General features: G+C 41.9%; 2 protein-coding genes across 3 annotated transcripts in view; one reads left to right on the top strand and one right to left on the bottom strand.

The window, feature by feature from the left end:
- LOC117970347 (butyrophilin subfamily 1 member A1-like) overlaps positions 1–3084 on the top strand; it is a 328161-nt gene extending 325077 nt beyond the window's left edge. For both annotated transcript variants that reach the window (XM_059014429.1, XM_059014428.1), the window contains exon 10: positions 1286–3084. In XM_059014429.1, the coding sequence (XP_058870412.1) occupies positions 1286–1833 (548 nt within the window). In that variant the 3' untranslated portion in view covers positions 1834–3084. The remainder of the gene's footprint in view (positions 1–1285) is intronic.
- LOC131696665 (zinc finger protein ZFP2-like) overlaps positions 1–15776 on the bottom strand; it is a 273747-nt gene that overhangs the window by 190320 nt on the left and 67651 nt on the right. The gene's annotated exons all lie outside the window — the stretch shown is intronic.

A 15776-nucleotide genomic window follows, 5' to 3' on the forward strand; every position in this document is an offset into this window, starting at 1 on the left:
ATTATCATTTTTTCTAATGAATAAAGTGATCAGTAATCGCGCATATTATTTTGTGGTTACTTTATAATCCAGACCTTAACAGAAAATAAATAAATAAAGAAATAAGCTCCGTATATTGGAAATGTGCAAAGTATCTGAAAATCACATTCAATTCGGTCATTTTAAAAAATCCCATCTATTAACATTGCATGTATAAAAACAAGCTGTAAAGAAAAATCTCTTTAATGTTTCGTTTAGATTTTGTTTTTAATAGGCCTGCTTTAAATCTATTTTTCTGACGTGTTTACTGACATTTTAAAATACTATCTGTAACTTTTTAAAGTTATTATTAGTAGTAGTTAATCTAACTTTAATAATATGAAATGAAATTATTCGGTTTGTATTTGCAGTCAGCAGCATGTGAAACACAAACCCATATTTCTGTATTCGTGTGAAATCTTTTGGTACTTTATCGTTTGGGACAGTCCGACCTCGGGATCCATTCTCAAAACAAATCCACAGCACTCCTCTGTGCGCGCGTGTCCGTGGAATCTGACGTCACGTTCCACAGGCAGCTTCTTCTTTGAGCAGCAGTGTGAACACACCCGCGCTGGGGGGGCTCGGCTCGGCTCTGCTCGGCTCGGCTCGGGTGTGCTAGTCTGAAAAGGCTGAGATGTTTGGGCTCCAGATCTTGTTCACTCGCCGGTCACGGAAGAGCCTCTGTCAGGGTTTTCTCTCACACTTTCAGTTTGTTTTGTTCTTCTCCCCTCTTCAGGATCACGTATCTCACGGCTCATTGCGTTCACTGCGGTTTCCATGACAACCGAACACTGCTACAGTTCGAAATTCGAAGAATTGCTACAATTCCAACTGCGATTCCAAACTGCAGCTTGAGTTCAGCCTGTCGATTTAAGAGACTTTACTGTACGAGGCGATCTCGGGGTTTAGTTAATATTTATATCTAGAAAATATTATTATTTTAAGGTTCATTTTAATTGATGTAAGAGGCTCACCTTCTGCCTTTGTCACCTTTCTTTCTTTCTTTCTTTCTTTCTTTCTTTCTTTCTTTCTGTCATTCATTCGTTCGTTCCTCTTTTCTCTTTTATATTATTTTATAATAATAATACTGCTCATAATAATAATAATCTGTCTGAGACGTCATTTTAAGGTTTGGCTGGTTAAGAAAATGTCCTGTTAGGCCAGTTTTTTTTTTTTTTAACCCTTTTTGTGTAAATAATAATAATAATAATAATAATAATAATAATAATAATAATAATAATAATAACGTCTCCTCTCTGCTCCACAGTTGATGTGACTCTGGACCCTGATACAGCACAGCCCGAGCTCACCCTGTCTGCGGAGGGGAAACAAGTGAGACTGGAAAAGACACGGCAGGATCTCCCTGACAATCCAGAGAGATTTGATGTCAGGCCCTGTGTACTGGGCAGGGAGGGCTTCACCTCGGGGAGACGCTACTGGCAGGTGCAGGTGGGGGGGAATACAGACTGGATATTAGGAGTCAGCAGAGAGTCTGCCGAGAGGAAGGGGGTGTTCAGCACGACCCCCCAGCGGGGTTACTGGACTGTGCAGTGGTATGGAGGTGGGTTCACTGCTCTCACTGACCCCCAGACCCCCCTCCCCCAGAGCCTGAAGCCCCAGAAGCTGGGGGTGTATCTGGATTATGAGGAAGGGCAGCTCTCCTTTTACAATGTGGAGACCAGATCTCACATCTACACTTTCACTGACATGGAGTTCAAGCCCAATGAGAAACTCTATCCACTCTTCTGTACTTACAGTAAAACCGACCTTGTGCTGGAGTCCCCTGACCCTGACCCTGTCAGCGCTGCAGATTAAACACACATTGTTGTCTGAACCAGGAAACTATTCAAACAGCTCAGACAATCTCCTCTTCACTTTCACTGACACTCTCTCTGCACTCTTCTGGGCTGATGAGAAGAAATCCTCTCTCTTCCACCCTCTTACCCTGAGCCCCTCCTCTTTATTTCTCTACACCCCCTTTCCTACTCTCCCTTCCTGTCTGCCCCTCTCTTTTCCCTCCACCTCTCTCCATCTCCTTCTCTCCTCTCTTTCTCTCCTATCCCCTTCTCCTCTCTCCCTTCCCTATGGCTCTCCTCTCTTTCTCTCTCCCCTTCCCTCTGATATGTTAATTCCCACGCAGCCTTCTCTACTCTCCCTCTCTCCTCCATCCTCTCTACTCTCCCTCTCTCCTCCATCCTCTCTACTCTCCCTCTCTCCTCCCTGCCCTCTCTACTCTCCCTCTCTCCTCCCTGCCCTCTCTCCTCTCCCTCTCTCCTCCATCCTCTCTACTCTCCCTCTCTCCTCCATCTTCTACTCTCCCTCTCTCCACCCTGCCTTCTCTACTCTCCCTCTCTCCTCCATCCTCTCTACTCTCCCTCTCTCCTCCATCCTCTCTACTCTCCCTCTCTCCTCTATCCTCTACTCTCCCTCTCTCCACCCTGCCTTCTCTACTTTCCCTCTCTCCTCTCTACTCTCCCTCTCTCCATCCTGCCCTCTCTACTCTCCCTCTCTCCTCCCTGCCGTCTCTACTCTCCCTCTCTCCACCCTGCCTTCTCTATCCCTCTTTCCTCCATCCTCTCTACTCTCCCTCTCTCCTCCCTCTCTCCTCTCTCCTCCCTCTCCCTCTCTCCTCCCTCTCTCCTCTCTCCTCTCTCTCCCTCTCTCCTCCCTCCCCCCTCTAATTTTGTACTGTGATATTTTGTAACAGCTGTAAGTCTCCCTGGATAAGGGTGTCTGCTAATAAATGAATAATGATAAAAGACTTTCTAGACAATAGATGAATGCATTATTTTCCATGTAATCAATATTTACACTGAAGCTGAGATGTTCCCTGAATATTATTCATTGCTAAACTCAGTGAACTGATTTCTGCTATTTTGATATGAATCTACTGTTCTGTTTTTGTAGTGCATCTATTTTCTATCTTTCTTGATAAAATGTATAAAAGATATAACGGTGTTGTGTGATTTACTGCTCAATTGTTTACCTCGGCAATCTTGAACTCGTAAAAAGAAAGACATTCATGACAGCAGAGTGCTGATTAAATGAGACCATTACACATATGAATGAATTGTATCCTTAAACTGGACATTTTAATTGTGAGGGGAGACAGCTAGGGCTGCTCTACAGATCCACACCGCTGGTGAGAGAGGGGAGGGGGAGAGGGAGGGAGGGGGAGACAGCTGGGGCTGCACTACAGATCCACACCGCTGGGGAGAGAGGGGAGGGGGAGACAGCTGGGGCTGTACTACAGATCCACACCGCTGAGGAGAGAGGGGAGGGGGAGAGGGAGGGAGGGGGAGACAGCTGGGGCTGCACTACAGATCCACACCGCTGGGGAGAGAGGGGAGGGGGAGACAGCTGGGGCTGTACTAGAAATCCACACCACTGAGGAGAGAGGGGAGGGGGAGACAGCTGGGACTGCATTACAGATCCACACCGCTGGTAATAGGGGATTTTTTTAGTATGTCTAAGCTTGCCTGTTTAATTGTAATGGATGATATCTCTACTTTGTTTGAAACTCAGAGTGGGGATCTGCGGAGGATTGCAGGCCCTGTACACACTCCAGTTAGTTTACATATCCCCACCTCCTCCTCAAAGCACAGAGTTACTTCCAGTCTGATTTAGAAATACTGAAAGAAACAGAACAGATTCAGTTCAGATGTGTTTAAATTGTCATTTTTATTCAGCATACATGGTAAATATGTTCACCTTGTATTTAAAACATCTGGGAGATTTTACAAAAAAAAACTCAAAATATAATCCATTTGTGCCCGTTGTTTTTGATTTTATTTTAGTTTCTATGATGAGGGTTACACAGACCACTGAAACCAATTTCAGTTCTTATTAAAATAATTCTACTGCAGATCAAAAAAGAATTCCCTCAGTGTTAGCGGTCCATCACTTCCATTCGCTCCACAGCTCTCACATGTGCAGCTTTTGAAAGATGTTGCAGCAAAACATGGATTCTCATTTGAACTCCTCTGGTGCTACCCTGGGGTAATCTCTGTTTGCACAAGCCAGGCTTTCAAAAGCTTACTAGAACGGAAACTTTTCATTTTACAACGAGGAGGCTGTGTGGTCCAGTGGTTAAAGAAAAGTGCTTGTAACCAGGAGGTCCCCGGTTCAAATCTCACCTCAGCCACTGACTCATTGTGTGACCCTGAGCAAGTCACTTAACCTCCTTGTGCTCCGTCTTTCGGGTGAGACGTAGTTGTAAGTGACTCTGCAGCTGATGCATAGTTCACACACCCTAGTCTCTGTAAGTCGTCTTGGATAAAGGCGTCTGCTAAATAAACAAATAATAATAATAATAATAATACAACGTGATATGTGCTACAGTGCTACACCCGGTTAAAGAAATCTCCGTTTGCAAGCCATGGTTTCAGTTAGGGTTGCACTTCCTTGTACACCTGGAGGGTGAAATTGTCCCCGCCCCTTCGCTGGCTTCTTTCCTGTCATTAACCAATCAGCTGCTGCTCCCCCTGCTGACTGGCATGCCGTCAGCCAGTAACATGACCCAGAAGACACTGCAGAGGTGAAGTGAGGCGGGGAGTCCAGCAGCCTTCCCGAGTGCGAGGCACAGAAACAGAACTTCCTTTAATCCAGTGATCATGTCAAATCCAGGTCTGCGAGAACATCTTTCAAAAACTGGACATCTGAGAGCTAATGCAACTTCCAAGCAGGTCATCTTTATGACATTATTTTGTTAAGCTATAAATCACTTAAAGAAAAAAGAAAAATCATGAATTTTCACACACTTTAATTTTCCAACAGTGTAGATTTTTATTTAAAGCTATTTAAAGACGTCTTCACTTTTTTTTTTTTTTTTAGTTTGTAAAAATCTTCTTTTGGAATGTAAAATTCAGATTGCAAAAGCAGTGGCTCAGTGTGTGAGGTTTACTGGTCTCAGTTTAATGAGCGCACTGGTCTAGTAGACGTGGCAGTGAAGAGAGACTGGGAGGAAGCCTTGTCTTTCTGTCCGCTCTGAACGTAAGATCCAGTCGATGCCAATCCGTTAATCTGAAGAAAAAAATAATAAACCAATCAGTAACACACACAGAAAGACAGACAGACACTGACAGGGTGAAAACCCTCCTCTGTAAAGAAGGGTTTATTTCTGTGATGGATTTTGTGTCCAGGACTTGTTTTGTACCGGTGTCACAGAATATCTGTTCCCCCAGCAAACAAATATTAACTCCCCCCCTAGGACCCAATATTTCACCTTGTGAATATTTGTTTCCCTCTTATTTTTTTGTAACAGGTCTTTGCTAAATCGATGTTAATAATTTGACTGCGCCACCTTGTGTTTAATGAGGACAAGGACGTCGAGTGGTTGATTCCAGCGCAAACTCTTTTATCCAGGAGGAACCAAGCAATCACACACCAAAAATAATCTTTACAAGCTTTTATTAGTAATAATTGATTTTAAAAAATCTCAAGCACATTAACAATAATGTAAACCATATGACAATGCCACCTTCACTTCACAGTCTATAACAATTGTCTAGTATATATAGGGATGATACAATAAAACAAACTCTAAATCTACCAGTTTCTTATAGTGAAGTTAATTAAACTAGTTACCACAGATTATATTATTGCAGTTTATATAAAATACTTGGATCTATCAGTTTCATAAAGTCTCTCCGCGTTCCAGCTCCAGTCTGCAGCGCGGAATCTCCTTCACAAGCCCGGCTCTCCCTCTCACAATATTCCTCCGCATTTATAAAGGCAGGAGATGATTGGCAGGGCGGGGAGATCAAGCAGCGAGCCGCTGGCAAGCAGAGCCGTGGAACGGGAGACGCGGTTGCTAAGCAACAGGGGGGGGGGGAGGGGCGTGCATTGGGCAGACAGTCCTTCAGCCAATCGGAGTTTCGCTCGTATAGTTCCATAGAGGAAAGAGAGAAAGTAGTTTAGGGGGGTCCAGTGAAGCAAATCCATCAAACCACACTCGAGATGAGAAATAATAATAAAGAGCTGAACAACAAAACACACATTTATATAAATAAATCAACACACACACACACACAATACACATTTATCAAACAATAATATGAGAAACACAATCCACACGTGAATAATAATAATAATAATAATAATAATAATAATAATAATAATAATAATAATAATAATAATAATAATAATAATAATAATAAGACCCTACTACAATCGCACAGTTTCGTTTTTCAAAGCTGGTAAAGGATTTCCTCGTGAGTCAGGGCAGTACATGTGCTTATTAGAGTGACTGTATCCTACTTACAGCGCGTCCACTCAAACAACACGGGTGTAAAAAAAAAAACCCATAAGTGACCCCTATCACGCAATTACGTGATCATTTTTTAACACGTAGTTTCGTGATGGTTGTCTATTTACGTGATTTTTTAAAAAATTATTTTATTTATTTATTCATGCAAGGTAGCAATGCGCTTCCTTAATATTTGTAATTACAGAACCGCTTCTGAATTAACTGCGCTGAACCGGGCAGCTGTGAAAGGGAGACGTTAAGGGCGCGTTCACGGAGATCATTATGCGCGGATTCTGTGCAGAATCTGACCAGTTCATACAAGTTCATTGAATAAACTGGTCAGATTCTGCACAGAATGATATCCGTGAACACACCCTGAGTCTGTCTTTATTCACGTCAATGCGCAAGAGCAGCTTTCAAAAGAGAGAGCGACGCAGGGAAATGCAGTCTTTCTTTATTCACTTCAGTGCGCAAGCGCAGCTTTAAAAAGACAAAGCGACGCTGGGAAATGCAGTCTTTCTTTATTCCCTTCAGTGCGCAAGCGCAGCTTTAAAAAGACAGAGCGACGCTGGGAAATGCAGTCTTTCTTTATTCCCTTCAGTGCGCAAGCGCAGCTTTAAAAAGACAGAGCGACGCTGGGAAATGCAGTCTTTTTTTATTCCCTTCAGTGCGCAAGCGCAGCTTTAAAAAGACAAAGCGACGCTGGGAAATGCAGTCTTTCTTTATTCCCTTCAGTGCGCAAGCGCAGCTTTAAAAAGACAAAGCGACGCTGGGAAATGCAGTCTTTCTTTATTCCCTTCAGTGCGCAAGCGCAGCTTTAAAAAGACAGAGCGACGCTGGGAAATGCAGTCTTTCTTTATTCCCTTCAGTGCGCAAGCGCAGCTTTAAAAAGACAAAGCGACGCTGGGAAATGCAGTCTTTCTTTATTCCCTTCAGTGCGCAAGCGCAGCTTTAAAAAGACAGAGCGACGCTGGGAAATGCAGTCTTTCTTTATTCCCTTCAGTGCGCAAGCGCAGCTTTAAAAAGACATCCCGACGCTGGGAAATGCAGTCTTTCTTTATTCCCTTCAGTGCGCAAGCGCAGCTTTAAAAAGAGAGAGCGACGCTGGGAAATGCAGTCTTTCTTTTTCCCTTCAGTGCGCAAGCGCAGCTTTAAAAAGACAGAGCGACGCTGGGAAATGCAGTCTTTCTTTATTCCCTTCAGTGCGCAGGCGCAGCTTTAAAAAGAGAGAGCGACGCTGGGAAATGCAGTCTTTCTTTTTCCCTTCAGTGCGCAAGCGCAGCTTTAAAAAGACAGAGCGACGCTGGGAAATGCAGTCTTTCTTTATTCCCTTCAGTGCGCAGGCGCAGCTTTAAAAAGACAGAGCGACGCTGGGAAATGCAGTCTTTCTTTATTCCCTTCAGTGCGCAAGCGCAGCTTTAAAAAGACAGAGCGACGCTGGGAAATGCAGTCTTTCTTTATTCCCTTCAGTGCGCAGGCACAGCTGTGAGCAGGGGGTGTAGGGATATATAAATATAGTCATGTAGGTCTAAAGCTGTGTTCATGAATATATAACCACTTCCTGGGCGGCTGAAGGACTCCACTTCATCTAGAGCCTCACAACGCACCCAAGGCGTGGCGATATTACCTCATGATAACACACACACACACACACACACACACACACACACACCCTGTCCTACGACATGAAACACACATACATGTGGCTATGTTTTAATCCAAAATCCATGCATCCATAATTCTGATTATTTATCTGAATAATCTCACAGCTAATTCTTTACAAATGAATCGTTTCTACATTTCTCGGAGTGCTAAGTAGTGTGGTGTTATAGTTTAACATATGAATTATCAGTGCTATTTGAGTATTTAAAATCTGGTTATCTTCGAAATTAAAATATCAGCAACGGTTTGTTAATTAAACGAAGCGCCTGACGCCGCTCGGAACTTTGGCATTTTTAAATCCTAACGGTCTCTGCTCAGCGGAGTGGAATGTTCAGGAGCCGGTTGCCTAGCAGCGTCTCCGCCTCCTTCTCTGCCCCGCCCCCTCTCTCCCTCTCTCTCGTGTTAAATCAGCTCTAATCGTGTTAAATTGAACACTCAGAAAGTGTCTATACTGCCCCACTCTACACAGTGTTCATTTTACACTTTTGAAAGTGTTAGCTTTTTAACACTTTAGCAGAGTTACTGTAACTCTGTAATAGTTAAAAATGAACACTGGCCAACACTGGTTATTGTTGCATTAACTCTACACTAGTGTAACGTGTTAACAATCAACACCATCAGAGTACATTTATACTCTGCCAGTTTTCTACCTTTCAACCCTGTAGGGTGTAAATATAAAATCAACTCTCACACTGTAACTTTTACTCTAATAGAGTTCACACTATAGGATGTAAACTTGAATTATAACCATTCCAGCCGTATAATACCCCCTGTACCCCCCAATGTGTTTGTGCCTTTAACCTTAGTGTACTTACAACTAAAATAAACACAGCACAGAATCTACTGTTATTTCTTTTAATCTCAACATGTACACCACATTCAACACGTGACATTACCCTGACTCACATTGAACAGGTAAACATGACACAACTTGTGACAATGTGTTCTCTATCAGTACGATACAAAAACAGTCTGATGTACGGCCGATGGTAAAGCAGCACTTCTGCACACATCAAAAACAAAATGCAAGTCATACAATGTGACAGTATGGGACAATGCATGTTCTCTCATCATCCGTGTCATACGAAAACTGTCTGTCATAAGGTCTATGGTAAACCAGGTCTTCTACACATATCACAGTAAATGCATCACTTATTTCATCAATGCTGAATGCATTTAAGTGATCATCAAAACACAACGTAGCAACATTCGAGGTCAAAAGAAAAGCTTGGTCATCTTTTCCAATCACATTAATGATCTTCTTGAATACAGGCATTTCACTTTCTGTACCTGAGCAAACAAACATACCAATGTGATACTCGCTTCCATAGTTCTTCACCCAACTAGTTGTGGAAACATCAGAGTATAAACTTCAACGCAATATTTCAGTTAAAATATCACTACCCTCCAAACTGTTGATCATTTCCATTTTAATGGGACCAAACTGAAACCGTTGAAAATAAAAATTCTCCCAATGAAAAGCCAAATGATGCTGATGTTTCTTTGCTAAAGTCTTAGTGATGTTCTTAAAATTCTTAACAGACCTTTTGAAGAAGTTGTGTTTCCCTTCAAATCTTTTGCAAACACACCTTGGATAATGTATCATGAAGTGGTGTTTGGGAATCAAGTTTCTATCTGGAAACAGAGACTTAAACAGTTTGTGGTGATCACAAATCAAATGCTTCAAATAATATGTCAAACCATTTGTTACAGTTGGTGAGAACACAATATCCACTGTATCTGAAAAGGATATTTGAATTCCTTCGGTTTCCAAAACTTTTAAATCATTTACAAGTGGCTTTAGGATTTCATCAAATCCATATTTCTTTAAGTCCTCTGAGTGAAAGAGAGCAACAGGATGAATATTCATCAACACAGAGTTCAATTTTGGTGGTAGGTTTCTTAAAATAAAATAAACACAGCCAAGTTTATGATTCCCTTTTTTGAGCCTAAAGGATTGGCAGTTTCAAAATCGTCATAGTAAAGCTGAATCTGTTGAGCATATTCTTGTTGTGAAAATAGACAATGATTTCTGAAGTATGAACCATCATTAATGTCTTTGTAAGTACCTTCTTGATGTTCTCTTACCTGCTGGAAACTTTTACGCACTTCACTGTTCTTAAACATAGACTTCAGAGTTCCTAAGATAGGTACATAAATAAACGTATCATTTAATGGAACTTGACTGAACACACCAGGTGTTCCATCTCAGCGTACATCAAACCGCACTCCAAGAACATGCTCTACAGGCTCAACTATTTCCCATTTTTCCTCAAAATACCTCTGCCGCTTGGCTCCTGTGTTCAAGACTGAGAAAGGATTTTCAAGCTGATCAAAATAATCCCCAACTTTTTCACCTAGGTCTTGACCTTGAGTCTCTGATGAAATACTTTTTAGTACAGCTTCCCTTGCTTGAGCATGGATGTCATTCACAAGTTCTTCCATTGAACCAACCATAGATTGAACAGTACTTTCAGCAAACCCCGATGCCTGTAACTGAGCTACAACAGACCCACACATGTCCAGCAATTACCTCCTCTCAATAGGAACCTGAGTAGTAGGAGAGTCTGTACCGACTGACTGACAACATGAAGGTTCAACATCATTATTGCTCAAAGTCTCAACATTGTCAATGGTATTTGGAGTAACACAGTCACCATGTACACGAACCAAGTGCTTCTTAAAGCCAGAATAAGTGCCAAAAACGGAGGAACACTCAGGATCTCCGCATTTCAAACGCAATGTCCTTCCTGATGGAACTTAAAATGTTGACAAAGCAACGCACAACTTCTGTGGTGTACTTTACAAATGAAACAAACATCTTTAAGCCCAAAGATGTATATCAATTCAAGTGTCTCTGTTAAGCAGCCCTGCTCTAATCTCCTTGACCCTTGGGCTCTCCTTTGCATTGACACACTGACACACACACGCTGACGCACACACACACACACACACACACACACACACACACACACACACACACACACACACACACACACACACACACACACTGCCACACATATAAATTCTAAGTAGTAAAACTTGTATTTAGTAGAAAATGTTATACAATTGTTGCGCGTGTGTTGGAAAGGTAACCATACAAGTAATGTGCGGTGTAATTCAGAATGTGCGTGACAACACGTCATTTCTCTTGTTAAATGTTTTTACCTTCATGGCAACGCATGAAGCTCTCCTCACGATATTGAGAGTCGTTCTTTTTCTACTTAGTAAGCAGACACGTACCCTAAATGACTATGAACTGACTCATCAGCATTGGTACGGACGCTTTTCTCCCCCTAAATCAGAACTGCATAGCAACGCAAGTCCTGAAAAGTACGGCAAACTCCTCGCGAGGAAAACTGCCCTGACTTGTGCGCGTGAACGCCGCCAGTGATCACTTTTGTGTTTTTCACATCGTCACTGGTGGCAGAAGGAACCATTTCAAAACCACAACACCCAAGCATCTGGGTGTCTCACTTGCAGCAACCAGAGTGGCACTTCAGTATTCAAACAGAAATCTTGATTTCAGATTTTGAGGTTGTTTCAGCCTGACAAACTGCTTTTTATTAAAGGGGTTTACAGAAATTCACATTAAACTTGTTTTAGACAGTGAATTTGGTGGAATCCATACCAAAATATAAAGCAGTTGCTCACTTTATCAGCAGATTCTTGCAGTCCCTGATGTGATTGAATTGTACTTCCTGCAGTTAGTGAATCTGTACCTGATGATGGCTCTGGAGCGGAGGCTGGAAGTGCTTGTATTCCCATCAGAGGTGACTGTTTTTAATACTACCCAGCACATGTGAACTGCTGTGAGAAAGCTGCTTGGTTTCCAAACCCAGAATTGATTTCCATGACTGCAGAGATGGAGATAAGACTCCTATTGCACAGCAATGTCACCCATTCCAGGTTTTAAGAAGAGCTTGATTAGCTACAGTGTGGTGAACAAGTTCAAGTGTATTTTACTAAACCAGTGGGGGCCAAAACAGCAAACACTGCGATGCATTGTGGGGGATCTCAACGCGATCCGCGATCCACCCGTCAGCTGTGAGCAACAATTATTAGCGGGATTTCATATAATAGCGTCCAATGCGTAACAGCAATAATGAAACAAAACAACCACAACAACAAACACGTAACAGACGCTCTACACGGTATCTTTTAGGCACATGTGCGCCTAATTAAAAAAAAAGATAGACCCGCACTTCAAAAGTTGAATATCTACAGATCTTTGTTTCCTTCCTTTCTTACACAACACTTGTGCAGTTCAATACTTTTGCATCAACACAATTAAAATGGACGGTTGTTTGTTTTTAGCTGCCTGCTCGCATGTTCCTCAGAAGGCGCTGCTTGCTGTTCATGGCAGCGCGCTGAGCTGCCTCTCCGCACACTGCGTGTCGTTTTGAAGCGCTGTGTTTAAGATATTTTCATGTTTGAACTCCTGGCTCCCTGTTAAAAATGCACTCTGGCCTGCCATCAGTTCCCCTGCATCCTGATAAAACGGGCACATGCATTTTTTTTAACACTGTCAAACTGAAGCCAGGGGAAATCTTTTAGCCACTGTTGGTTGAACTGTCGGTTGTTAATTCAGTGAAACTGGCGGTTATGGGATTTGTAGTTTTTAATGTGTGATTAACAGTGGGCAGTGGACACCAATAAACTACATTCCCAGAGTGCATTACGATTGAGCTTTGAGTTTAGATCCGACTGTGAGGTTCTTTTTTCTCTTTTGTTTTATACTTTTCAGCTTTATAAATGAATCTCGTTTATTGTTTATATTCAACCTTTAGTGATTTCTAGTCGCATCCGTGTGTCTAAATTGAAATGTGCGTTCACACAAGCATTGTGTTCGTCTCTCATGAGCAGAAACCGGACCATAAAAACTACAACGAGTAGATCTATCGACGTTTGAATCAGACACAAGAACGAAATATCTACAAATATCTATTCTTCCAAGTATACCGGTAGATCATTACTATAAGGTTCAGGCTGCACTCCCGATAGCTCTAGACGCGTGTTCGGAACAGTTTACATTCCTTAGAGAAAAGAATATTTATCAGATGTGATTGTCGCTCTCCTCTTCAAAATGTCTGCTTAGCAAGCTCTCTCCTTCCCGCTGCACCCAGCCAGCCAATCGGAGCTCCCTCTCTTGTCACCAAACCAGCCAATCAGAGCTCCTCTTGTCATCCAGCCAGCCAATCGAAGCTCACATCTTGTCATCCAGCCAGCCAATCGGAGCTCCCCTCTTGTCAACAAGCCAGCCAATCGGAGCTCCCCACTTGTCAGCCAGCCAGCCAATCGGAGCTCCCCTCTTGTCAGCCAGCCAGCCAATCGGAGCTCCCCAATCGGATACAGTCACTATTATAAGCACATGTACTGCCCTGACTCACGAGTAAATCCTTTACCAGCTTTGAAAAACGAAACTGTGCGATTGTAGTAGGGTCTTGTTGTTGTTGTTGTTGTTGTTGTTGTTATTGTTATTATTATTATTATTCACGTATGGATTGTGTTTCTCATATTATTATTTGATAAATGTGTATTGTGTGTGTGTGTGTTGATTTATTTATATAAATGTGTGTTTTGTTGTTCAGCTCTTTATTATTATTTCTCATCTCGAGTGTGGTTTGATGTATTTGCTTCACTGGACCCCCCCAAACTACTTTCTCTCTTTCCTCTATGGAACTATACGAGCGAAACTCCGATTGGCTGAAGGACTGTCTGCCCAATGCACGCCCCCCCTCTGTTGCTTAGCAACCGCGTCTCCCGTTCCACGGCTCTGCTTGCCAGCGGCTCGCTGCTTGATCTCCCCGCCCTGCCAATCATCTACTGCCTTTATAAATGCGGAGGAATATTGTGAGAGGGAGAGCCGGACTTGTGAAGGAGATTCCGCGCTGCAGACCGGAGCTGGGACGCGGAGAGACTTTATGAAACTGATAGAGCCAAGTATTTTATATAAACTGCAATAATATAATCTGTGGTAACTAGTTTAATTAACTTCACTATAAGAAACTGATAGATTTAGAGTTTGTTTTAATGTATCATCCCTATATATACTAATTGTTATAGACTGTGAAGTGAAGGTGGCATTGTCATATGGTTTACATTATTGTTAATGTGCTCGAGATTTTTAAAATAATTATTACTAATAAAAACTTGTAAAGATTATTTTTGGTATATGATTCACAGTCAGCATTACTATGGAAGATGACCAAAATGGCTAGCGTGGTAACATTACATTAATGCCTGATTCTTTTAGACAGAAATATAAAGTTTCCTTCTACAGGATTCCTGCTGATCCAGACAGGAGGGTAAAATGGATTTCAGCGATTAAAAGAGAAAAAAAACCGAAAAAGACTGGACCCATTCGTATGATAGTGAGCACTTCATAAAAAGTTAATATCAGTAAGCATGTATCAGTAGTTCTGATATTACGTTATTATTATTATTATTAGTCCCACTTTAACACGCTTACTTGTATGGCCGTTTTTTTCATAAATATTTAGCTATACACTTAGAGGATTACACTTATGCGGGTCGATTATTCCCAGTCCTTACATAATTATTTTTTTTTTTACCGTTAACAAAATCGATAATGCTACATTAATGATCGTACTGAACTTCAATATAAAAGCACAAACCAGCCGTTTATGACTTATAGCACAACGAGAGAGAAGGAGGCGGAGACGCTGCTAGGCAACCGGCTCCTGAACATTCCACTCCGCTGAGCAGAGACCGTTAGGATTTAAAAATGCGAAAGTTCCGAGCGGCGTCAGGCGGTTCGTTTAATTAACACACCGTTGCTGGCATTTTAATTTAGATGAAGATAACCATATTTTAAATACTCAAATAACACTGAATTAAAAAGCACTTTACTTCAGTTCCAGGCCGTTTTCCAACAAATAAAACAGACGTATTTATAATAAGTATATTTGTTATGATATTAAGAATAAACGAATGTGCTACAGTTTGGTGTATCATGTATTTATTTATAAAATGTTGTACTGTTATTTATTTATTTATTTATTTATTTATTTATTAATATTGTATTGTTTTCACAAAATAACATCCATACATTATCAGTTCACCTGCTGGTGTAATCAAATCACAAATATTATGAGTCAGTAATTTATATATAGACACGGGGGGCGTGACTGTGACTAAAGGGGCAGTTCTGTAAAAAAAAAAAAAAAAAAAGGCTCAATAAATGAATGTTAACAAACACATTCTTAAAAGTCGGAGTGTAAGCGCAGCTCTGCAGCATACTGTAGCGGTCCGTGTGTTTGTGTTTCGTGTTGTGTATTCGCTCTTGTCTCCCCTGTCTGGGTGCTGTTATTACCGCTGTATTGTGTTCCTCCCCTCGTCTGTATTCCCTGTAGCTGCGGGTTCGCTCTGTCTCTGTGGCTGTGCGAGCTGTCCTGCACGCAGGGTGCGCCCTGCTCCCTGTCATTGGCTGTTAGTTGTGTGTGCCCATTGGTCCTGGTTTGCGGCTGGGGACCAATGGGATAGCTGTTCGCTCCGGCACTCGATTAGCATAAAGGGACGGAGCTAAGTTATAAAAGGGGGCGTTGTACGTTTATTTGGTCGTTCCAGGGCAAACAGCTAGGTCTATGGTTATTGTAGGGTGCTTCTTCTGTTCTGCCTACTGCGTGAAACGCTACAATACATTGCTTAATCAAACGCGTCAATGGGAATGGGCTTGCATGTTAAAAGCGCTATGCACACCGGACGCGAGCAAAAATAATGAAAACTATTGATTTAAATGCAGTAATGCACAACACAAGCGAAGCAAGCGGCATGAATGAAGCGAGCAAATATAGAAATACATTTGTTTTATTTGTATTTTGCTACG

The sequence above is a fragment of the Acipenser ruthenus genome, chromosome 48 (assembly GCF_902713425.1).
Source record: "Acipenser ruthenus chromosome 48, fAciRut3.2 maternal haplotype, whole genome shotgun sequence".
Classification (NCBI taxonomy): Eukaryota; Metazoa; Chordata; class Actinopteri; order Acipenseriformes; family Acipenseridae; genus Acipenser; species Acipenser ruthenus.